The following is a 25,432-nucleotide window of genomic DNA, read 5'->3' as shown; positions in this document are numbered from 1 at the left end:
TTATTTTCATACTAAAGTTATTTCAACCAACAAAGTAATGATATAAAAGTTTGACTAACAACTAATGATTATGATGTTTCATGCTGAACTAATTTCATTTTCGTTCTTTTTTTCACCTGACCTATTCTACTTTAAAGAACATGAATTGAGTGAATTTGGTCACAGATCCTCAACCTGCAGCGCCTAGTGTTTCAGTCAAAGGCTTCAAAGCTGCTGAGCAATGCTCAACTTTTACCAGGGTGGCTATGGCAATTTTATGTGGGGTATTCAAATTCAATCTGCCACATCTCCATTTCCCTTCTCCCATTGGTCTCCAAAGAGGGCCTTCTTAGATCCAAGAGGGACATCAAAAGTTATGTGCTATAGAATAGAAAGAACAGATACAGTTCTGAAAAGCCTTACTAGTAAACATAGGAGCCCAGAACTTTCCCTAGTGTATATAACTATATATATAAGCATAGAATATATATTTTTTCATTTTAGCCACGCACTAGACTCAAGAAATAACATCTGACTTTAAAACATCAGAAGATTCATGGAACATTGTACTACAAACACTTCAAGTAAGAGCCTGGTCAAGAAATAAAACAGCACCCCCAGTGCGACTGACACGGGAAGAGCAGGCAAAGCCTTCTGATAAAAAGCCAAAAGCATCAGTGTTATCCCCAGACCAGCAATGATAGCGAGATAACACGCATACACAGTCATAAAATCATACATTGCAGCCCTGCCAACCAAAACACTATAGAAGATGAAATCGCCCAGTCCTAACTTGATTGCGCCGGATGAACCCAATCCAATTCCCTCCAACATCAAATTCTCATCTGATGCATCCACATTTTCTGCTCTGCTATGTATCCGAACATTCACTCCATGACCAATCAATGGGGTAGTAACCTCTGAATTGGTCTCCTGAACTCGCCCCTCTTCAGCTCTAACCAAATTCCTGTCACTATAGATCCCATAAGAAGTACTAGAACTCAAATTCGAATCCAAAATAGCATCTTCCCCAGCCGAACTGGGATTATTGCTGTTTAAATCCAAACCAGGGTTCAACTCAGCATTGGCACCAAGACCTAAGGCATTATTATTACTAACATTCACATTAGCATCACCCCGGAGATTAGAATTCTCGGTAACCCTCCTCTCTCTCCACAGCCTCCTCTGAGCAACAGCAACCCTAGGATCCAAATTCTCAACATTCACAGGCCTAGCTTCATAAACCAAAGCTGGAATCTCCTCGTCCCGCGATATGGCGAGCTCAACGAGAAGCCTCAAGGGACCAATAGGCAACAAAACGGCAGCAAGATCATACAATGCCATGGCAACAAGCATGGCCCAAGTGGTCCATTCAGGCAACATAGTGAACCAATAAGCTACAAGAATCCCAATAACAACCAAGTAACTCTGAGTAACAATAATAGCCATTTTCGACATAAAGACAGCCATAACACCAACAACAGCAAAATTACACAGAAGCAACAAGAAAGTGAAACAATCAATTGGGGTACTAAAATGCTGAATCAAAAAGATGAAAACTTCCCCGCCGAGGAACCCTAGAACGACGAAAGCGGAGAAACCCATGTAGATTTTGAGGAAGCCAGTGCACCTGAAATAGAAGAGGAGGACGAGGACGAAGGTGGCCACGGTGACGACGACGACGAAGGCGAGGGAGTTGAGCAGGGCACCTAGGAACTTGTCCCAGGAGGAATCGGAGGTTGTCTCGGTGTACGCAATGGTGGCGATGCTGGAAACGGAGAAGGAAGAGTCACCGGTGTTGAGAATGGAGACGAGGATTACAACGAGGAACATGCAGATTGAGACTGGGGCTACAATTCTGATGATTTCTTCGCCCAGAGAATCGAGCAGGGTTGGGGTTTGGGTTGAAGGTCTTTGGAGTTGTGCCATGGCGTTCGAATCCATTGGAGATCCAATCCCTTGTTTTTCCAGGTTTCCACTTTTGTTCTTAGTTCGTTCAAGTCAGCGACTGTGTGTGCGGATCATGGATCGAAAATTTCAGAGGATGTGGCTTCTTTGAAAAAAAAAAATTGTATATCAGAAAAAATAATTTATAATAATTAGGGTGAATTACCAAAACCTCACACAGGCTAACCTTCCCTTTCGATAACAATAAAAGAGTAAAACCCCACTCCGGTACTTAATTATTTACAAAATTGACATGACGCTGCCTTACCATTGAAAATTAACAATGCGATCCTTAATTATTTTTTCGGTGTGATTAAAAGGACCTTTTTATCAATACTTCCGATTACTTTTTATTCGAAAATCGATAAAAAGATTATTTCGGTCACACGAGAGAATGGATAAGGACCGTATTGTTATTTTTTAATGGTCAGGGACGCCAGGTCCTTTTCTAAATGGTTAGGGACTAAATATTTTAATAGTAGGGTTACACGTAGAGACTAAATATTCTTTTTACTGAATTTCTTGATGCAACAAGAAAGAAATACCTCAATATAATTTATTCACTGGTTTGAAAATTAAATCAAAGAAACTCACTCAACTTTAGGTTAAATAAAGAAAACTCTAAATCCTCTGACATAAAATTCAAATTAGTAACTAAATAAACAAAATTAAAATACGTAAAATTAATTAAAATTAATTCGTCATATCACGAATATTTGGATGAAACAAATATCACTTCTAAAAATCTAAAAATAATATTTAGTCTCTACGTGTATCCTACTATTAAAATTATGGCTGATGAATTTAATTTCACTAATAAGAAAAGCAGTTTAATTTTTCTAGAAAAAGGTGTATGGAATAATAATCTTGAACTAACTATTTTTTAGGTTCAACAATATAGAACATACATTTTGTTCTTAAAACCCTAAATCCAAGACATAATAATGCTTAATCAACCCAAATAATTATCACTTTTGTGTTAAGTCTCGTTGTTAATGATTTCGTGCTATCTATTAAGTTTAACGTTGTTTGCTCTCTGTCCACATGTAAAATATGGCAGAATGCATTAGATGCAAAACTTAAAACAATGCTTTTTTTATTTATTTTCTAATTTTAGGTAAAATCCCTCTCCGGTCCCCTCACCATTAGAAAATAACAACACGGTCCTTATACATTCTCTTCGTGTGACCGAAAGGACCCTCTTAACCGGAAGTACCAGTAAGAGGGTCCTTTTGGTCACACGGAGAGAATAGTTAAGGACTACGTTGTTAATTTCTAATGGTAAGGGGACGCCAGGTCAATTTGGTAAATGGTTAAGGATCGAGGAGGAGTTTTACTCACAATAAAAATACTCTTAGAATAGGATAAAGAATATTTTTTCTCTCTTAAATTTGGTAAAGATTTTAAAAATATCCATAAATTTTTAAAAGTTTTTAATTTGTATCAGATATACCTTTAACAACTAAATTTTTTAAAAATTTAAGACTAATCTAACAATAGTGTATGAAAATTATGCTTGATTTACTTGTATTGAGTGTTGTTCTTATAAAATTGTTGTTAAATTGGTCTTAAATTTTTTTAAAAATTGGCGGTCAATGGTATATTTGACGCAAATAAAAAATATCTGTAACAAAATTAAAACAAAATAAAACTTATGAATATTTTTAAAACTTTTATCAAATTTCAGAGGCAAAAAGTATACTTTATCCCTTAAAATATTATAAAATATTACAAAAATAATTAATAATATTTTTATAAATGATAAAAGATTTTTTGTATTTGAGAAACAACTTATATATTTGATCTAAAATTTTATAAAAATATTTGAAAATCTATTTAGAGAGTATATATAAAAAATCGGACAAAAATTTTTATTTTTAGAAATTTTTTCATATTTTAAAAATATTTTTAGTCACTGATAAAAAACATAAAAAAATTTATTTAGCATAAAATTATCAAATTTTAAAGATAAAACTGTTTTATTTTTTTACTAATACTACAAAAAAAACTTTATTAAAATCAAATGTTACTAATATATTTTTCTACTAATATCTACAAAGAAGATATTTATGCCAAATTTAAAAATATTTTTGTCGTTAATAAAAATAGAATCATTTTTGTCGTTAATATTCGAGTGAAAAGTTTGTTGTTTATTCTATAGTTGTTATTAGAGAAAATATAAAAACTAACTTTTAATTAGTTAATGCTGGGCTAACTATAGAATTTATAGTTTATATTTATAAAGTGTTGTATAGAGTTAAAGGTTTATGATTTAAGATATAAACAAAATAATTTTAATAATGTTGATTAATATTGGCCGAAAAATCTGATTTCTGATATTACTCTATTATTATTTTTACGAGCAAATTTTATTATCTTAATTTAGGGCAATTTACCCTGTTAAAATAAATCACCTCCAAATTTATTAAAATACAAATTTTTAAATAAAGTTATGTATATGTGTTTTTTTCTATTTTTATGTAAACGGTGATAGGTACTAGGATTTAATAAAAAGATATTGTCACGGTTTATGAATAAAAAAAGTTAAACATAAATTACGGTAGACTTCCACGGTTTATGCTTTGTTGACGATATCTATAAATCCTTCTAAACCACTACAATTTATGCTTTGATTATGTATAATTAGTTAAAATGATAAGTATTTATTCATTTTTTAAAAATATATCTAACATGTATAATATATTTATTTGTTCATTATTTCAATATTCTTCTAAAAATAATACACAATAAATATATTTTCAGAAAATGAGTAAATATTTATCATTTTAAGTAATTATACCTAATCAAAGGCACATTTTTTTTATATTTGGAGAGAAAACATATGAAAAAATATAACAAATAAACAAAGACTTTTTTTATGTATTTATTTGACCTATTCCTTCATGCATTATACCATTTTTTTTATCCTTCATAAATAAAATAACCAAACAACTAATAATTATTTCGTATGTATTTATTTGACCTACTCTTTTATGTCTACTATACCACTTGTATATCTTTTCTTTTTTTTTAATTGGCATTTTTATCTTATTTTTAGTGAACAAATAAGTCAAAAATAATTTAAATATTTTTTAACTAAAATATAGTTTTTTTTAAATTCATCAGATATATTTTAAAAATATATTATTTATGAAGGATAAAAAATGGTATAATACATGAAGAAGTAAGTCAAATAAATACATAAAAGCTATCATTGTTTAGTTGTTATATTTTTCATATATTTTCTCTCTAAATATAAAAAAAAATGTGCCTTATGCCATGTATAGTTAGTTAAAACGATAAGTATTTACTCATTTTTTGAAAATATATTTATTGTATATTATTTTTAGAAGAATATCGAAATAATAAAAAAATAGATATATTATACGTTAGATATATTGTGTATTTTTCAAAAATAGATATATTAACCATGTTAGATATATTTTTAGAAAATGAGTAAATAATTTTTTACCGTTTTAACTAATTATACATGGCCAAAACATTAACTGTAATAGTTTAGAGGGGTTTATAAACACCATCAATAAAATATAAATCGTGATAGTCTACTGCAATTTATGATTAGTATTTTTCTCTTTCTAATTCGTGATAGTCTACAGTAAATTAGGTGTATTTGTTAAATCGCGGCACCTTACCATAGTTTACTTAAAAATAGAAAAAAACACATACACGTATCCTTATTTAAAAAATTGTATTTATGTAAATTTAGAGGTGATTTATTTTAATAGGGTAATTTTCTTCTTAATGTATTTAGATAATTAAATTAAGGGATAAGTACTTTTTTCGTCCCCAAGGTCTGGGGTCGAAATCAAAATCGTTCTCAATATTTTTTTCTTATTAAAATCATCCCCAACGTTCAAAAACGTTTTAAAATCATCATTTCTCAAATTTTTGGACCAAAATACCCTCATCATCATCATCATTCTCCTTTTCACCTTCCTCACCCCACCACCTCCACTGTCACCAACCCACCACCACCACCACCATCACCACAAACACAAACACAAACACAAACACAAACACAACTCCCTCACCCCACTCCGGTAACCCCCCACCCCCACCCCTCACCCCTCACCCCTCACCCCTCACCGCCTCCCCCTCACCGACTCCCTCACCTCCTCACCGTAACCCCCACCCCTCACTGCCTCACCCACCTCCTCACCCCCCACCCCTCACTGCCTCCTCCTCACCCCCTCACCGTAACCCCTCACCCCTCACTGCCTCCCCCTCACCCCCTCACTGTAACCCCCACCCCTCACTGCCCCTCACCCCCTCACCCCACTTTTTCATGCCCCTCTCTTCATAGTCATCATCATCATCAACAGAAAATTCAGAAAATTCAAATATGCACAACAAATTTTACAATAATACTCCACAACAAATTCAGTTCACAGAAGAAGAAGAAGAAGAAGAAGAAGAAGCGGTGGTGGGGTGGTGCGGTGTGGTGCGGCGGCGAAGCGGCGGCGACCGGCGCAGCTCGTGGCTCCATGGGTGACGGCGTGAGGCGCGGATCTGGCGGCGAGGCGCGGCGGGGCACGTATTGGGCTGAGCACGGCGCGACGGCGGTGCGACCGGACGGCGTGGAGCGCGGCTCCTTCCCCTCCGATTTTCTTCTCTCCCCCTCCTCCCCCTCCCTTTTTTCTCGCGGACTCCCCCCCCCTCTTTCTTTCTCTCTTCAGACCCCCACCCCCTTTTCTTCTTTTTTTTTTTATTTATTTTATAATTATTTTATTTTATAATTTTTTAATAATAAAGGGTAATTTGGTAAATAAAAAAAATAGAAGTAGAAAAGGACAATTTTATAACGTTTTGTAACGTTGAGGATGATTTTAATAAGAAAAAAAGATCAGGGACGATTTTGATTTTGACCCCAGACCTTGGGGACGAAAAAAGTACTTATCCCTTAAATTAAAGACTTTAGTTGATTCAAAGATAGTATTTAATATTTTATACAATTGTCTAATTATATCTATTGTCTTAAATGATTATTTAAGCAATTAAAATAAAAAGTAATTGTTTTTACTGAAGTAACATTATGTAATTAAATACACATAGATTATACTAAATATATCAAAATTCAATTCTAAATACTTTTTAGAAAAAAAAATCCTAAACGGCCTCCGACAATTATCTCGAAAGACAATCGAGACCCTCAACGAAAAAAAAATATCCTTTTCGACTCCTGATCTTTACTTTTATGAGACTGATTAGCCCCTTCTGTCAATATTTTTTATCATTAACACATGGACTAATTAGTCTCATAAAAATAAAGATTAGGGACTGGAAAAGATATTTTTTTGTTTAGAGATCTCATAATCCCTTCGAAAAAATTATTAGGGACCGGTTGGGTATTCACTCTATTTTTTATTTTAACAAAGCTTTTTTTTTATCAAGATTTTAGCAAAGTTTTTTTCTTAATTTTTGGTCAAGATTTTGCCGAGAGGAATCTTAGAGGGTCATTAGAAGTTAATATTTTTGGCTATCATTTAGCTATCATCTTAATTCCTTTAGTTTAATAATTTAACAACATACTTTATCTTTTTAATCTAATAATCAACAATATACTTTATCTCATACTTAAATGTTAGTAAAAAAGAATCAAAGAAGGAGCAAATCAAGGATAGAATATATACTAAAAGAAGAAAAAGAAACTTTTTAAACATCTAGATTTCAGATCCTATATATTAAAGGAGGATCAGAAAAGTAATAACGAAGAAAATCAGCAACACATCACTGAAAAAAAAATATCAGCCTACTAATATCAAAGTTAATGCTGAGAGAAAGAATAAAAAATGTCATACATTACTAAAAGTCTGGAAGCCAGTTTAACGCCCAAAAATCTTACAAAAACAAAAAAGTTTTATCCACAGCGAAAAAAAATAATACAAAAATTAGCAAGAAGAAGACTACACACCTGAACTAAGAAAAGAACCACGAAAAATTGATCATCGGAGATAATAAACACCAGCTCCAAGCTTTAAAGAATACTCAACCTATTATTAGTAAAAAAAAATAGAAGATAAATACTAAGATTATTAAAAGAGTTTTAGTATACTACAAAAAAAATTGCTAATAGGCATCAAAATGGAGATTTCATTTCTACATCAGACAATAATGACAATATCACTAACACTCTTATTGCAAGCATTATGGGAAGGGGAGGTATTAGTCATGACAGTTAAGATAGAAATTTTAAATAACTTGATTTAGAAGATATAAATCCCTACCAAAATAAGGAGCTATAGCTCTCTTACCAAATTTTAAATATGAAGAATATTCTTTCAGAATATAAACCTATATAGGTTTGAATCTGTCCACATCAAGATGTTTCTCTTTACTCTTTTTAATTATTTAATATGAATATTTTAGTTTCAAACTGTAAAGGAACATCATATTACGATTAAAGATATGACTCATAGATATAATTATAATATTTGTGTTCTTATATAAACTCATATTTTAGGGAATAAAGTGATGAACATCATTAAAAAGCTTGATTTTGACTCTTGTAACAACGAAGTCCAGAGCTTCGCCGAAGGCATCTGAATTCTTTAGAATAAAATATTTTGGGACATTGAACTTGCTATTATTCATAACTAATTTATTCACATGAAAATTAAAAACTCACAGATCTTAATTTTTTTGGTCAATGAAAAAAAAAATAGAAGTCTATCAGTTTATCTAGAAATAGGCCTAAAATATCTCATCTTTGTTTTGTAGATGATTTGGTGCTTTTTGCATAAGCGAATAAGGATCAAGTTCGAGTCACTAAAAAAGCACTAAAGATGTTTTGTGGGAATTTAAGCCAAAAAGTGACTAAAATCGTGCATCTTTTTCTCCAAAATGTGCATTACTCTATTAAGCAAGAGCTTAATAACCAATTAAGTATAACCTACTGAAAATTTGGAAAAATACTTGGGGTGCCTCTTATTCATGAGAAGTGCAACAAGCATCACTTCCAGTTAATTTTTGAGAAAATGCAGAAGAAACTCTCTAGTTAGAACATAGAAACTCTCTCCTTAGTAGGAAGATGCACGTTACTACGTTAGTATAATCTGTTTTGACGGTCATCCCTAGCTATGTTATACAAACCATAAGATCCCCAAAGAGGTTTGTAATAGTATTGATAATTTTTTTTTTTGGATTGGGTTAGTGTCAGACAAGCCTGACCCAACCACAAGAACAACTAATCCTCTTCTCTTTGCCACTCATGCTCAGCGCTCCAACTCTTCAACTAATCACATTCAAACTAATTCTCCCTCATGTGAACTCACAGGCACAACTACCTATCTAATACTCTTATCAAATTACAAGTTGTAAGGGATGCGAATTCGACACTACTCGCTGCAAGGAGATGGGTCTAATCGCGTTGATTTCGCTTGGGTGAGGCTGAGACTCCTCCACACTGGAAGTGTTTCTCTTATTCCAAGACGATGCTGCTGCTGGGAGTCGGAGAACGGTATAGCGCTAGTGATCCCTCAATTTTGCTCTCAAACTTCATCTTCCGTCTCTAGTCTGCGTATATGCATCTCTGCAATCCCCCAGGCAGTCCTTCATCTGCTACAAACATGCTGCCGTCGCCCGCTACACCATGGTTGCGCAGATAGAGCTCTTCCCAGAGTCACCGCCGCTGTACCGAAGACCCTTCCCATGGCTCTGACACTACTCCTCCATTACAATTATGCTGTTCCAACTTGATGGGTGCATCTTTGCACATCTGTACAATTATCTCTAAAAGCGGTCTGATGATCCATGATCTCTCCATCACTCCCATTGCCTCCAATATTGCAACCTTGTGAGCAAGATGATTTTCTTCTCTTGGGATCCATGTGAAGCCAAATTCAATTTTTCTTTTTGTAAGTTCAAAAATATCCAATATAATAGGATCAATTTCACCTATTCTACTTTTTTATTTCAACATCTGCACTAGCATTACATTATCTGATTCTATTAACACCTTCTTCATCTCCATGTTTTTTGCTAGAATAATGGCATGTATGATTGCTAAAGTTTCTGCTGCTAGACTAGAACACGCCGTAATTTTTGTTGTTGCTCCAATTACAAGATTTCTTGCACTATTTCTGATTGTCACTGCAGTGACTCCTGTCCCTGTTGTTGCCGTAAAAGATGCATCAACGTTAGCCTTTACCCAAGGCTCTGGGGCGGAGGTCTCCACGTAATGGTTCTACCTCTTTTTTGTACTAGTTGTTGATTCTCTATATGCCTATCATGTGTTACTTCTACGAATTGTATCTTTATTATTTTTGCTCTATGAATTGTGTTGGCTGGATTGATCTCTATTTTCTAAAATACTGCTTGGTTTCTGATCTTTCATATTTTCCAACTAAGATAGGCTATCCTACTGATTAAAACATCTTGCGCTATTTTTATGTTTCGTCATATTTCTTTAATACATTCTAGAACCTACTTTTCATATGATGAAACCGTGTCCGTAGTTGGGTATTTGTAGCACTGGGTGCCAAACCAGGCAGCTCTCGTCCAGGGATACAAAAGAATAACATGCTCTGTGATTTCAATTTTTAAGTTACAAATTTGACACATAGAACTCTTAGCAATTCTCCTCTTGAACAGGTTCTCATTCACTGGAATAGTATTATGTGCAGTTTTTCACACAAATATATTTATTTTTGAGGAGCTTTAATCTTCTAAATTTCTGCCCATAACTCCTTTAGATCACTACTTGTGGACGCTTCTCCCCCCCTTTAATTCGATTTGTTGCTTCTTTGCCACATAATATCCCGACTTAATAGAGTAGGATCCATCCAAAGTATATGGCCACACCAATCAATCCTTCATCTCTAATAAGTTAATAGGAGTTTTGATAATCTTATCTTTTAACTCTAAAGTAAAAATAGAATTAATCTTCTTAGAATTTCACCCCTCCCCTGAATCAATCAGTTCACTAACGAATTGCACCTCTCTATGTGGTTCATTCTGAATTTTCTTGGAATCTATAATCCATTTATCTTCCCACGCCTTCACTTTTCTCCCATTCCCAATATTCCATCTACCGTTCCACCTAAAAAAGTCCCTCCCCTCTAGAATACTGCTCCACATCCAGGATGCTTTTGTGTTCCTTCGAGCCTCCCAAAAAGAACAATTTGAAAAGTATATTGCTTTCAAAAATTTTATCCACAGAGACTCCGGATTCTCTACAATCCTCCATGTTTGCTTGGCCAAGTGAGCTAAATTCCGAGCATGAAAATCTTTGAAACCTAAACCTTCATCTTTTTAACTCATAATTAACTTATCCCAACTCTTCCAATGTATCACGCATTCTTTGTCCATACCAAAACTTTGCCACTTTGGCACTTAATCTCTAGAAAAAGTTCTTAGGAAATTTAACCACATTCATCGCATATGTTGGTATTGCTTGAACTACTGCTTTAATCAATACCTCCTTTCCTGCTTGGTTTAATAATTTTTCTTTCCATCCTTCCAACTTACTCATCACCCGTTCCGTTATCCATGCCAATGCTCTATTCTTGGATCACCTCCATTGAGATGGTAAGCAAAGATACTTTTTCATATTATTCCATACAGCTATATCAAGTATTTCTTCAATATTCACTCTTACTTGTATCGACACCTGCTCTCCAAAAATTATACCCGATTTCTCTGGATTAATGCATTGACCTGATGTTTTAGTGTATTTATTCAGGATCAAAATGATCTAGTATATCTCTTCTTCTTTTGCCTCAACTAAAATAATACAATCATATGCGAATAGGAGGTGAGTGATGGTAGGGGCATTGGGTGTGACTTTGAAACCATATATAACTCCATTTGTGTGAGCCTCATTCTTAGGAATAGTGAAAATCTCTTTGGGTTATCACCTTCTATGACAACTTCCCATTCACCTTGAACCTATAGCTCACACTCCTGATGCACTTTATGACTAGCTGCATCCAATCCCCAGTGAACCCGAAGCCATTAACACTTTTTTCAAGAAATTCTATTCCACTCTATTATATGTTTTATTCATGTCCAACTTGATAGCTAGGTTTTTTGATCTCCTCCTTTCTTTCTTTTTAAGACTATGTAGTGCTTTTTGAACTATCACTATATTATCCTAAATTAACCTCTCTTCTACAAAGGCACTCTGAGTTGAGGACACCACTTTGTCTAATATCTTTCTCAGCCTCATTACTAGAATCTTTGAAATAATCTTATAGATGAAGTTACAACAACTAATAGGTCTAAGGTAGTTCAGGGTTTCTAGTTGTTTAATCCTGGGAATAAGGTATCGCTGTTTCACTAATTTCATCAAATAATGATTGCTTTGTAAAGAACTCTCTAACCACATCACATACCTCATTTTTTATGTCGGTCCAATGCCTCTAATAAAACAAACCGTTGAACCCGTCCGAGCCTGGTGCCTTTAAACCCCCCATGCTAAAAACTGCTTCCTTAACTTCCTCTTCTGTTACTTGCTTTGTTAAACTCTCGTTCATCTCTTGAGTCACTTTCTTTGGAATTTTCTGTAAACACTATTCTAAATTTTTACTTTGTGAGTCCCTAAAAAGATCAGTATAATGGTCTTTAATGAGCTTCATCACCTCCAAGCTTCTACAGACCCACTCCCCTTGTGAGTTCTTTAGCTTTTTAATCATGTTCCTATCCCTTCTTTGGATTGCTGTTGCGTGAAAAACGTTGTGTTTTTGTCCCCAAATCGTATCCATTTTAATCTTGACCTTTGCCCCAATACATCTCCTCTTGTTCCCATAACTGTTTAATTCTTTCCTTAATTTGCACTATCCTTTCTTGTTGATTTACTGGCAAATTCATTGTTGGAAGATGCTGAAGTTTGTTATATAGCCTAGCTATCTTTTTATCCGCTCTAGTAAATATTTTTTTACTCTAACTCTGTAATTCTTTTTTGCAGTTATTCATCTTCTCAATTTAGCTATCCCATCTGCTGTCCCTCTTTGTTCTCCTATTCCACCATTTTCTAACGATCTCCTCGCATTCTTTGTGATCCTCCAAAAAAGCTTTAAATTTGAACACTTTTTTACATTTTTTCTTCGGTTCCGGTGTTAAGACAATAGGATAATGGTCCGAGCTCACTGCAGGCAAGAACTCCAATTTGGTATGTTGGAATAATTTTCGCCATTCCCAATTTGTTAAAGCTTTATCAATCCTCTCCCTTGTGATGAACCCACTTCTTGGATTACTGAACTACGTAAACTTTCACCCTTGCAACTCCAAGTCCATTAGGCTATTATAATTCACAAAATTTCTAAACTCCATCATTTGACTAACCGGTTTTGGATGCATCCTAATCTTCTCTTCTTGGCTTAAAATATCATTAAAATCTCCTATGAACATTTTTGGAGTCAGCGGATCCTCCTTATTAGTTGCCAATTCTCTCCAGAGCTTCTTCCTTTGTGAATACATTGGATTTCCATAAACAAAGTGGCTGATCCATTTATTCCCTTTTGCGTTAATAAAATTATTGGTCCACGAGTAAACTTCAACATTAACTTTATTATTCCAGAAACGACAGAGATCGCCGCACATTCCTCGGGGTTCTATACAAAACGATTTATCATTTATCAAAATGTAACTTTTTCTTAACTCTATTGATAAATTCTTGTTTAGCTCTAGTATCCATAAAAAAACCATAGCGGGCTTTATCTATATACACAGATTACACAATTCGGATACTGTTGCAGGAGCCGCCATCCCACGACAGTTCCAACTAATGATACTCATGGCTGAGGGTGGGGCATGTTTAGGCCCGTCTCCTCAGCCTTGTGTCCATATTTCCTAGCAACATCTTTGTATAAATCCATTCTGCCATCATTTCCACTTTCTTTGACTTGTTCCCTTCTGATTCTCTTACTTCTCTCTTCTTCATTTCCTTGCTCATCAATACTTGTCCTTTCTTCTGTTATGTCTTGCTGGCTAATCTCTTCTCATTTTCTTTTGATTTTTAGCTTTTGGTTACTGCCGTGCACCAGTTCTATCTCCAATGCCTCTGGTAACTTCTCCTCCTTGTCGGTTTCTGTCTTATCATCATCATCATCAACATCAAAAAGTTTCACAAAATAATACTCCCTTGTTTCGGTTCCATGGACTTGTGTCTTCTTTCCTTTTTTTCTTATGTTTTTAGGACTAGTATTCTCCTCTACTGATCTGTTTCGTGAAAGGCTTTGACCCATTATATTGAAATTTTTATTATCATTTGTCCAGCCCACTTCCATAACCTCCATCTCCAAGGCCTTCTTCCCTTTTAATATTTTCATGTTTAGCTTAATATGCTTCATTTGAGACTTGTGTTTCCCACTTAGGTCCAATTGGTTAGGCCCGATAGATTCATTAGCTCTTTTTTCCCTTTCATCCTTTCTAGATCTTTCTTGAAAAGAATTCTGACAAATCATGACATCAGCCTCTTCTACTTCGTATCCTCCTTCTACTTCCATTCATCTGTTTGTACTCTACCCATTCTTACTTTTCCAATAAATCATATTTCCCTCTTTAGTCGCATTCTCTTCATCTAACCTTTCATTTTTTTTCAACTGTAATTTCTTCCTCCACGTGTCTCGATCTCTGTCTTTAAGCTGTATCCTCTAGGCTCACTTGGTTGTCACTCATCATACTAGCTTTTGCAAACATATCCTGCTGTTGATTTGACCTTATCTCATCTCTTGGTTTCTTTTGCCTGGACTTTTCATTCTGAAGGCTTTCTTCACGTGCCTCCCAATCACTGTTTTTTTTGCTTCTGTAATTGAATGCCGAACCTTGCAACTAAAGTAGCAATCGGTCTTAATCCCGCAAATGAGAGACTTGACCATATCTTGATAGTTCTGAATTTTCAACTGATATAGCTATTTCTATTTTGCATACCCTCCTATCATGCCCAATCCTTTCATAGTTATAGTAGTAATTTTCATACTTTATCGTAGCCCATGACTAATTTTTTTCTCTCCTTTGAAACCAAAATCTAGTTTTTAGAGAAACAAGGGTATTCAACCCTACCCTTATTCTTAAGAAGGTCCTAAGTAGATTTCCTTCCACAAAAGGATCCTCCACTTTAATCACTCTTCCACAGCAGCTCCTATCTTTATAGCATTCTCTCTATTTATCTTATCTAGAGGTAAACCATGTATTTGAATTCAAATAGAAAGAAGATAATAATTTACCTCATACTCAGACACTTCGGGTCTCTACCATTGCAAGCTCAGCATATGTCCCAACACCCTCCATGGACCGTCGTTGTAGATTCTATTGGCATCCTCTTGATTGCTGAAATTAAAAATATATTCCCTACCAGTTTTTTATTTATTGGTGCTTTTCTAGCCTTTGCATTGTCTTGCAGTTTCAAAACATATCCTTCACAACCCTCTCTTGTGGGATTAGACATTGGCTTCGTCAACACACTCGTCTTGGTTCCAGATACAAAAAAAAGATTGTAAACTCTAAAAATGTTTGTAACATGTTTGAAACAGAATGGAAAGATCGAATGAAGCTCCGCCAATCCGAGAAGCACCATATTCTTCTTAAGGTCACAGCTTCCTAGAGAGAAACATCTCTCCTTACGAGTCAAAAAAAAAAAAAAAAAAAAAAAAAGAAAGATCCACCTTATCAGTTGGGATGATGTTTGCAAGCCCAAAAGCAAGGGTGAAATAGGGATATGGAAGGCCCAAGACTTTAACTACCTATTTCTTATGAAGCTGGCTTGGGAACTCATTGCTAATGGAGATTCTCTGTGAGTCAAAATCACGAGATCTAAGTATAGACGTGGTGATAGTTTTATCCCCAAGGTGCACCAGAAATTGAATTGTTCGAATGCCTAAAAAGACATTGCTAAGATATGGGAGCAGTTTAAAACTCAAATTATCTAGAGAATTGGCAATGACAGCAATATTTCTTCCTAGAAAGATCATTAGATCTCGGGTATAGCTTCCTTAAAACAGTTTGTGATTGTTCAAATAGATGATGAGAAAGCGAAGGAGAAACAGCAATTTATGCCAAGGAAGATGGTAATTTGAACTGGGACTTCTTACAGTAGGTTCTCCCTGAAAAAATTCTTGAGTTGATGAATATAATAAAAGCACCTTAGCCAGAATTAGAAGATGATTCTCTCTAGCTTGGGTGCCAAATGCTACAGGAGTATTTACTGTTAAATCTTTGGAGGAACAGAAAGGAATTGATTTTCAGTCAAGGAGAAGTTCAAAGCTCAGAGATACCGCAAATTAGCAAAAAATAGCAAAAAATTACGAAAGTTTTCTAAATTTAAGAAAGCACGACAGAAGAAATCTCGCCTCTTCGATTATTAAGGAAATGGGCTGGGAATCCTCTGAAAAAGGCTGGGTTAAGTTGAACTCTGATGGATTTTTTTTCACCACCTCAAAGAACGGAGCTTGCGAGGATCTTTTGAGAGACTCCCATGGCTGGTTCGTTGTGGACTTTATGCTTAATATTGGAAAAATGACTATAACTACAGCCGAGTTATGGCCTATGGGAGATATATGTGGAATTAAAGATGACAATAGAATTTGGATTCAGGAAGATTGTGGTGGAAATTGATTCAGCCTGCTCCCTCCATCTTATCCATAATCAGACGAATTAACTCCATGCTTGCACCTCTCTAATTCGTGCAATTAAAAACCTTCTCATGAAGCCAGGCCTGCTTCGTGTCTGCCATATTTTTGGGAAGCCAATTTTGCTGCCCATACATACACTACACTAGCAAAGAACACCCAAAGAATTGTTGCTGGTTTGATATGCTTCGAGGAGGCCCCACCTTTTCTTTCATTATTACTAGATGCTGTAAAGGAATTAGATTTTTAAGAATCTGTAGGCTAGTTTTTGTTTGTTTGTCTTGGGCCTTAGATCCTGCATCATATAAAAAAAAAATAATTCATTGATGACGAAAAACAATAAATTTGTCCACCGAAAAAAAAAAAGAAAACAATAAATTTCAATTACCTAACATTTCTCATTAAAGCTTGAACAAATTCCTTTTTCCCTGCTTTCTCCATCTCTTACGGAGGCCCAAATAAAACACACAAATTACTAGCATGGACGGCTACAGATTCTCGAACCGAAATCAAGGGTTGATATCGGCTTTTCCCCAGGTCTCCACGTAGGATTTTTGGTTCTGAATTTCATTTACATAAACCCATTCAATTCAATTTCAGTTTCCAGCAAAGGTTAAAAATATCTCTGCTTAGGGTTTTAGCACTTGACAAAGGTACTCTCCCAGGCTCCAATTCTCTTCTTTTTCTTCTTCACTGTGCTGCTCTCGTTTATATTTTTTTAATCTCCGCCTTGTTCTTTCTTCATCGTCCGATTCAATTTATTGTTGTTTATTTGTATTACTTCCCCGGCACTTGACAAGTTGAGAATATTGATCTTGCTATGCTACCTATGATATTGATATATCTCTTTTCGTTTTGGTTTTCAATCCGCTGGTCTTATTTCATTGGTTATTGCAAGGGTTTGATCAGGGAGCTTGAAATTTGATTGATAGATAGCTCTCTGAAACTAATAGTTAGGTAATGAAAGCGTTAAAGATGGCTGGCTTTTGAATTTATGTTATTGATTAGGACAAGAACAATGAAATGATTGTATATAGTTTGAGTGTAACAAGCTGAAGTAAATAATTTGGCTAATTTTTCTTTCTGCATTTCTTTGTTTTCGTCTCATATGTGTCGGCAATCTGGTTTTTTGATGTTGAAATACCATATATAGAACATAATAATAATCAAGGTTTGCGGTTTACTTCAGGTTCCAACGATGGCTTTCTTTGGTCGAATTGGGAATTTACTCAGAAATGCTGCAAACAAGCAGATCAGTTCAGAATTGCTCTCATCCCCATCTATTTTCCAGGCAATACGGTGCATGTCATCTGCTCCAAGCTCAAAACTGTTCATTGGAGGTGGATTCAAGTTTGAAATACCTTATAAGTTGCATCCATCATGTTTTATTTTTGGTGTAATGTAGCTGATACTAATAATATAATAGATATTGATATATGGATAGATACATATTAACATTTCCTCTGTTGCAGGTGTTTCATATTCTACTGATGAGCAAGGTTTGAGGGAGGCATTTTCAAGATATGGAGAAGTTGTTGATGGTACATAGATTCTTTTTCCTCCACTTGCTTCTTTTGTTATCTTAATGTTGTTTGCTTTTATGGTTTTTGGTTCTTGAAAATTGTCTATATTAATTTACTCTTCAACATTGGTTCTTAACTGCCATGCTCTTTGTACTTGTAGCAAGGATAATTGTGGATCGTGATAGTGGTAGATCCAGGGGATTTGGTTTTGTTACTTTCAGTTCAGCTGAGGAGGCATCAAGTGCTATTCAAGCCTTGGATGGACAGGTAATTCATATTAGTTGTTCATTGTATTATTATCTCGTGAATGTCATTGGTTACAGCAGATTCTGCAAATTGTTCATGACTACTTTCTGAATTTATGTATACATGCCATTTAGTTTGTGGGAATTCACAGAGTATATCTTGGTTATTTAATAACAGTGTTGTATTCTAGATTGTCTAGAGTGTGAAACAATGTTTCTCTTTAGTCTTTTCTTGTTTTCCCTTTAGATTGTGGTCACTGGTGTAGCTTGATGTGGGCTGACACGGTCCTCAGCAAGAACACCATAACTTGTTTAGTGTTGTGTACTTTTAATGCATATATATAGTCTGTGTATGTTTTCAGGTAAATTGTGTACTTATTTGTGACAATGGATGTGTACACCTTTCCTGGTTATGCTTTCCATCTGATATCTTTTGGCATTTTAAATTCTCCAATAACCTTTTCTTATTTAATTTTGAAATTTAGATTGCTAGAAATATGATAACATTGTTATCTATCTGTAAATTTCAGGATCTTCATGGTCGCCGGATTAGGGTAAATTATGCTAATGAAAGGCCCCGTGGATTCGGCGGTGGAGGTGGTGGTTTTGGTGGTTCTTATGGCAATGCACCATATGGTGCTGGTGCTGGCTATGGAAGTGCTTACGGTAACTCTCCTTATGATGGTGCTCCAGGTGGTGGTGGTGGTGGCGGTTATGGTGGCAATGCTGCTGGAGGTTACGGTGGAGGCGGCTATGGATCTGGTGGCAATTATGGTCGCAGTGGCTATGACAATAACTATTCCACTCCTGACAGTTATGGAAGTAGCAGTGCTGGTGGCAGTGGAGATTATGGTGGTAACAGTGGGAATTTTGGTGTTGCTGGTGGTGGTGGAGGAAGTGATAGCTATGGCAGTGCTCCTGGTTTTGATGCTGCTGCTGGTGTAGGTAGTCATGAAACATCTGCTGGTTTTGGTGGCAGTGATAATTATGCCAGTGCTGGTGGATTTGATGGAAGTGAGGGATCCGGATATGGCAGTAGTGACCAACTGGATAACAAAGAAACCAGCATTGAAGGCGACGATATGGACTTAGTAGAAGGAAATTACAAAGATGACAATGATGATACCGATGACTTTGCCAAAAGGGCTTGATGGAATACTTGTTTTCCTGGGGTTTCTACTATGCTCTAGTGCTTTAGGGCCTACACCTTTATATAATCTCTAAGGACTTGAAAATCTGATGTGCAATCCAAACATGTTATCTCAATCAGCAATGCATAGAGAAGACAGTTTATGTACCCATCTTATGCATCATCCTTTCCTTCTCTCGTTAAGAATGGTGCATATTTTTGTTGCTCACTTTGAGGTGATTTGGTATTTGACCAAATTGAGATTTTTCTACAGCATGTAAATCAGTGAATTGTTGCATCAATAATCCAAGACTGTTGGGGGAAATAGTTATTTATCGATTTAGGAGATTTTGTTTATGTTGTGTTCCTCGAATCATTTCTCATTTTCTTTTTAGATTTTGTGAATCAAGTAACGTTTTGTACTTTCTGCTTTATTTTGTGTCTGCTATTTGCTAATTGTGATTCGAACGATATTAAAAATTGCGAATTGTTGAGATTGACTCAACTAAATCCACCAAAGAGAAAAAAAAAATACTATAAAAAGCTGAATAATTCTTTCATATTTTTATGTAATGCCAATGTATTTCCAAAAAAAAAAAAAAAAGGGAAAATTTGCCATGCCCTGAGGAAGTGTAGCCCGGAACATGCAGTTAACTAACTCTATAGTCTATACTGATCCTTAGAACATTTATAACCCCCAATGGAAAGTCAATACCCTCTTTCTACTCCTACATACCTAAAAGCATCTGATATCAGTGTTCATCATAATCATCATCCATAGAATACAATATCCTTCGTGCATTTTGAAGAACAGGAGAACCCTTTTTGGTCCTCTCAACAATTTGCCTTATCAATTGCCTTTCCATTTCGGAATCACAATCACAATCTTCATCTCCACTTACATCATCCAATCCCTGAACACTAGAGCTTTGTCTTGCCAAGATCAACACCTCACTTGAAGAAAGTTCCATCGAAAGTCTCTCTCCGTTGACAGGGGACTGAGTCATGGAACCATTTCCTCCACCATGTTGATCCTCCCCGAACACGTCCCAATCATGTATATGCGAACGTCCTTTGTTGGCACTGTCATAGTTGCTTGGTAGTGAATGTTCTTCAGACTCATCTATCTTGATTGAATCTTCAAACGCCTCATTGTATTCAGCTAGAGCTTCACTGGATAAATTTGCAGCTCTGGGTTCGGCTATAGGGTCGCAGTCATCGTAGGTCAAAATATTCCCTTTGGCAAAGGAGGATGCTTGTTTACAACTTGGGAAATACTCTTGAGAACTACCTGCATGCTTTGATTCCATAACACGTAATTTCCTCTGGCTATTTTGTAAGGCAAGCTCAAGCTCCTGCACACGATCCTCGAGTCTTGATTGGATGACTTCATGCAAACGCAAACTAAGTTCATGAGGTGAAACTGCATAGTTTGCAGGGACGATCATAGGGTCGCTGGCGTCCTCATTTGATTTTGGGAGATCAAAATCTTCCCCGTCGACCATGTCAGCTCGCAACTCACCTTGAGCAAAATCTGCTACGAAGTCAGCATCAACCTGCATTAATTTTGGCAACATTAACACACCACGGACGCATTTGTTGCGCTGATAACGTAAGTACAAAAAGCATGTAAAATATAAGGAGGAAAGGACAATGTTATGTCCCTATACAATTATGTTGTTACTACAAACTGAAACATAAAATTAATGCTTACCTCGACAAGCTCAGACAGTCTTCTATCTAGGCTAGATTCGTTCATGTTTAACCCCAACCTCTCAAGTTCGGCTTCAAGCTCCGCTTCAATTTTGCTCATACATTCCGAATTTTCATCTTCCTTCTCATCATATATTTTTTTGAGGTTAGTTATTGGAGAGTTATCCGTGTGCTTTTCAGGGGAAAATCCATTTAGCTCCTTATCGCAGAAGGAATGATCACATGTATCCTGTGAACCATAGTTTTCACTATGTAACTCCTTCACTGTCATTGAATCCTTCATGTCAAGTTCTTCCTGTAGATCTTGAACCAAATTCTCATTCTTCTTCAGCAATTCTCTCAACTTGTCCATTTCTCTTTTATTTGCCAAGGTGGTAGATAATATACCAAAAGAAATCCCAAGACTGAAGAGAAATGTTGCATCTGACGATGACATATGTGTCAATAATAGTAGTTATCAAAGCAAAACACACAACATTACAAATTGAGTATCAGATACGTGATATAAACTCGAAGGAAGCTAAGCAACCTAATTTTTTAAAAAGTCAAGTTCTCAATACAGTATTTGATCTCACTACAAGGGTCAAGTACTTTTCTAATTATTGCAGATAATGAACATATTGACCTGAAGCAATTTCTTCCTAGCTTTGGCCCAAAGCATCATCCATTTGTAAAGGAATAATGACTAATGAGACTGCCCAAATTCTCATGATAACTAGATTTGTGCATAGAGAAATTAAGCACCCATTTGGTTTCTATATTTCATTTCATATTTTTCTTTTCTCAAGATTTTAAGATGAGAAACGGTGAAGACTGGAAGCAAAAAACAGGAAGAAAATTTTCTTGTTTCATAATTTCCTTCACACAATCATTAAAACAGGGAAAAAAAAAATCAACAATCCCTGAGACTTTATAACATTTTTTATCAGTTCAAAATTTATTTGATTTTCAGATAGCTGCTAATATATAAATCATGTTCTGCAGGATTAATGGATTGCATGAGAAAAATAGAACAATTTACTATTTGTTTTCTTTGTAATCAACCAAACAATGCAGATGAAGCTCAACAATTTGATATCAGAATGGGTGGACTACTGATAAATCACATACTTAAGATGCAGGAAATCTAAAACAGTAGTTTTGTATCAAGAAACAATACCATGTTGAGTATAGACGTCTTTTCCATTTAGCACACCATTAAAAGAGCAAATTCTCCTACTTTGCTTATTTTTTGCATTAAATCTCATCTTCCTGAAACCACTGGATGATCTAATTTTTGGCAATGGCGGGACCCCAAATAATATATTTTCATCTTTCACTTGACTGGCTTCCCTGAGCAACTTGTTTTCTTCACTTCCAATAAACACAAAGCTAGAATCATCATCGTCTGCGCTGCTAATTTTTTGGCTTCTATCACATACATGAAATGACCCTGTGGCTCTAGATGGCGATGAAACAGAAGTAACAAAGCGTTCTTCAATATCAGCATGTTCTTTGTATAGCTGAGCCACTAAGCAACTTTCTAGTGAACTTATTGGTCTACTAGTATGAACACGCCTACGCTTAGTCCTAAGAGAGGTTTTATTTCCGGATACATTAAGTATAGAACTCACTTCTCTTCTAGGCAAACTCGGATGCAGGAAACCACAATGGCTACTAACATTGGAGCTTTGCTCATTTCCATCTTCAATATCATCATAGTTCCCATTAGCTGTGAATAAACCTGTTAAATTCGATCCAAAAGGAACATCGCCATCATTCAAAGTCCTCAAGTGTCTAACTTCTTCACCATCAAGCCCTATGTTAGAAGCCAGATCTAGAGTCGAAAGACCATCCGTTGAGTTCGCATCCGAAATCCTTCTATCCAAAGGAACATTCTTCCCCAATCTATCTCTCAATGCTTGCCCGCGAAAGGAGCTTCTCGGGGACTCACAGTTCTCCAAATTGGGATCCTCTGAAGATAAATGAGGTGACCTATCACTACTCTTTGCAACCCTTTTCCAATATTTAGCTAAGTACCCAGCTCCAGCACCAGCTACAACTACCCAAAAATCCATTTTCCCTCTCCCTTCCACACATACATACCAAAAATCAGTACCTAAACTCCACAAACAACTTTTTTATCCTTTTCCTTTCTATCATCAGCATTAAACAGAAAAGTGAAAAACCTTCCATCAATGTATTGCCACAAGAATAAGCTTAAATAATGTAATGTTCAACTTCCACGAAAAGTAACAATCAAAACCAAAATTTCTGATTGAATGGAAAAACCCTACCTTTCAGTAATCTAGCACAAAGAAACTACTGCACAAGTAGATAGATGGAAAGTCCAGCTTAAAGAATGAACAAAACTAATTAATAATTAAAAAAATAAAAAAAAGGGAAAAAATTAAGCAATGCTCCAAGTCCCTGTGATACTAACCAATGTGACTGAACAAATTTCTGAGGAATCAAATAAAAACAAAGAAAAGATAGCAACTTTAGAGCAGTTAAACCAAGAAATGGATCAAGAATTCAGGATGAGATGTAGAAACTAAAAAGCTACAGAGAGTCGTTGGTGGGTTGGTGCCAAATTTTGGAAGCGGAGAAAACAAATGAGAAAAACGAAACAAGAAAAAGAAAACGTTTTTCTGGGTGTTGATATTTAATTTATGGAAAGCGCTTAGTGGAGACAGTGAAGATTGAAAGCAAATCTATGAAATGAAAAAAACCCGCACGATTTTTGCGGATTCTAAGTGGTTGGATTCGTAGAAAGAAAAGAAACCGATCACTTTAGAGAACCCTCTGTACCTTACAACTTTCAACGCCGTTTGTTTTATTTATTTTCTTCAACCAACAATGTGATATGGACAATTAGGTAATTCAATTAGCATTAAATTAGTTACTAATATATAAATTAATAATTATAGATTTCCCACAAAGGGAAAAAAAAATCAATGGATTAAAAAGGAAAGCATTTTTTGTGCTTCCTTTTTGTGTCTTTTTTTCTAATCATAAATACAAAAAGATTAATTTGTGTCAAAAGTACATTTCAAGAGTATAATAATAATATTTTTTAAGGTTTTATGCATTTAATGTGTTAAAAAAATAAAAAATATATTTTCATAATTTTTAATAAAATACATTCTTTTTTTAATTTTTAAAATGTATTCTTAAAATATATATTAACAAAATACATTAAAAAAATTATTTTTTTAATTAGTTAATATTAGTTAATTTTTTATTATAAAATTATGTTATTGAGAGTTTAATGATTTAGAATTTAAAATTTATAATTTAGTATTTAAAATTTACAATTAAAAAAAATAAATGATATTAGCTACCTAATTATTAAAATAATAGCATATTCAAACGATAACAAAATCAAACATATAAACAAATTATTAATACAGTTTATTAACCTATAGAAAAAATTATTACAATTCATTAGCCGTTTGTGTGGTTCTGACTTTAGAGGTTTTAAAAATTGGATATCCTTATGAGTTATGAGTGTTTATACGAGGCATTTAGATAGATATTTTGTCGCTTTTTTTTGGTCTAGAGATAAATAACAAAGCCTAAAAGGCTACAAACAAATTATTCTCAATAACATGTTGAAGCTCATGCCATAGAAAAAACCATTCCACAGACTCTCGATCATCAATTGCTGCAAAACATGAGATCAGCAGCATTGTTTGTTGTTCTTTGAATGACATTGATCTCTATATTCCAATCAAGATGCAAGAAGTCCTGATTTTTTTATAATCAAATCATGTTCATTCCTAAGATGGCCACTCTCTCTTATTTGAATTAGATTAAAAAGCCTTTAAGCAATTAGTTTTAGCAATAACTTTTTTGAAATCACATTCTATAGACTATAGCCAAAACATACTTTTTTAAATTACATGAAGTTCACATCTAAAAACACTCATTAGCGGAAGAGATCTTATGCACCTTTTAATTCAACCACTAATTGAATTATCCAAAATACAACTAAAATTTACTATTTTTACTATTTCAAAAGATTAGTATCTGAATTTAATTTAACCGAATTAAGAAGAAAAGGGAATAAAGAAAAACCAATATAGAAGATGTTAAAGATTTTTTATGAAAAAGAATAGAGTAAAACTCTCTAGATGTACTTTAAATAAAATTAATCACTTTATTAGTAGTCGATAAGTCATTATTATTGAATATATTATTATTATTATCTCGCCAAATCTACCAAATAACAATAAAGAAGAGAAAGACATTGTTCCGCTTACTTCTATAAATCTATTGCATAAGATCAAGTTAGAAATTATTTTTGTATCGATCCCAAATAATTCTGTT

General features: G+C 34.8%; 3 protein-coding genes across 4 annotated transcripts; 1 reads left to right on the top strand and 2 right to left on the bottom strand.

The window, feature by feature from the left end:
• Positions 1-452: 452 nt before the first annotated feature.
• On the bottom strand, positions 453-16,665 carry LOC112722587 (presenilin-like protein At2g29900). 2 transcript variants are annotated; one of them, XM_072207279.1, is made up of 3 exons: positions 16,233-16,665; positions 7,859-7,937; positions 453-2,032 (listed from the first exon to the last, which is right to left on the bottom strand). In XM_072207279.1, the coding sequence occupies exon 3, from the start codon at positions 1,921-1,923 to the stop codon at positions 517-519; it is 1,407 nt and encodes a 468-aa protein (XP_072063380.1). In that variant the 5' UTR covers positions 1,924-2,032; positions 7,859-7,937; positions 16,233-16,665; the 3' UTR covers positions 453-516. The 2 variants fall into 2 exon arrangements, with proteins under 2 accessions (XP_072063380.1, XP_025629456.1); XM_025773671.3 differs by having other exon boundaries at positions 15,111-16,661.
• Positions 16,666-16,941: 276 nt separating this feature from the next.
• Positions 16,942-19,830, top strand: LOC112722588 (uncharacterized). The gene is made up of 5 exons (XM_025773672.3): positions 16,942-17,164; positions 17,701-17,851; positions 17,984-18,052; positions 18,195-18,301; positions 18,810-19,830. Exons 2-5 carry the CDS (start codon positions 17,710-17,712, stop codon positions 19,428-19,430), a joined length of 939 nt encoding a protein of 312 aa, XP_025629457.1. The 5' UTR covers positions 16,942-17,164; positions 17,701-17,709; the 3' UTR covers positions 19,431-19,830.
• A 123-nt stretch (positions 19,831-19,953) lies between these two features.
• On the bottom strand, positions 19,954-23,968 carry LOC112722586 (uncharacterized). Its single transcript, XM_025773670.3, has 3 exons — positions 22,281-23,968; positions 21,123-21,544; positions 19,954-20,964 (listed from the first exon to the last, which is right to left on the bottom strand). Exons 1-3 carry the CDS (start codon positions 23,176-23,178, stop codon positions 20,161-20,163), a joined length of 2,124 nt encoding a protein of 707 aa, XP_025629455.1. The 5' UTR covers positions 23,179-23,968; the 3' UTR covers positions 19,954-20,160.
• Positions 23,969-25,432: the final 1,464 nt, after the last annotated feature.

This window comes from Arachis hypogaea, chromosome 11 (assembly GCF_003086295.3).
Source record: "Arachis hypogaea cultivar Tifrunner chromosome 11, arahy.Tifrunner.gnm2.J5K5, whole genome shotgun sequence".
NCBI lineage: Eukaryota > Viridiplantae > Streptophyta > Magnoliopsida > Fabales > Fabaceae > Arachis > Arachis hypogaea.
Note: the sequence above shows the minus strand (reverse complement) of the source record. Positions and strands in the feature narration are given on the sequence as shown.

What these genes read in the sequence shown, in the direction of transcription:
- LOC112722587 (XM_072207279.1), bottom strand. Translation starts at nt 1,923, where the DNA reads ATGGATTCGAACGCCATGGCACAACTCCAAAGACCTTCAACCCAAACC.
- LOC112722588 (XM_025773672.3), top strand. Translation starts at nt 17,710, where the DNA reads ATGGCTTTCTTTGGTCGAATTGGGAATTTACTCAGAAATGCTGCAAAC. An exon ending in CTCAAAACTGTTCATTGGAG is followed by an intron (nt 17,852 to 17,983) that starts GTGGATTCAAGT and finishes CCTCTGTTGCAG; the next exon opens with GTGTTTCATATTCTACTGAT. An exon ending in TTCAAGCCTTGGATGGACAG is followed by an intron (nt 18,302 to 18,809) that starts GTAATTCATATT and finishes TGTAAATTTCAG; the next exon opens with GATCTTCATGGTCGCCGGAT.
- LOC112722586 (XM_025773670.3), bottom strand. Translation starts at nt 23,178, where the DNA reads ATGGATTTTTGGGTAGTTGTAGCTGGTGCTGGAGCTGGGTACTTAGCT. An exon ending in AGACGTCTATACTCAACATG is followed by an intron (nt 21,545 to 22,280) that starts GTATTGTTTCTT and finishes TGTCATCGTCAG; the next exon opens with ATGCAACATTTCTCTTCAGT. An exon ending in GACTGTCTGAGCTTGTCGAG is followed by an intron (nt 20,965 to 21,122) that starts GTAAGCATTAAT and finishes AAATTAATGCAG; the next exon opens with GTTGATGCTGACTTCGTAGC.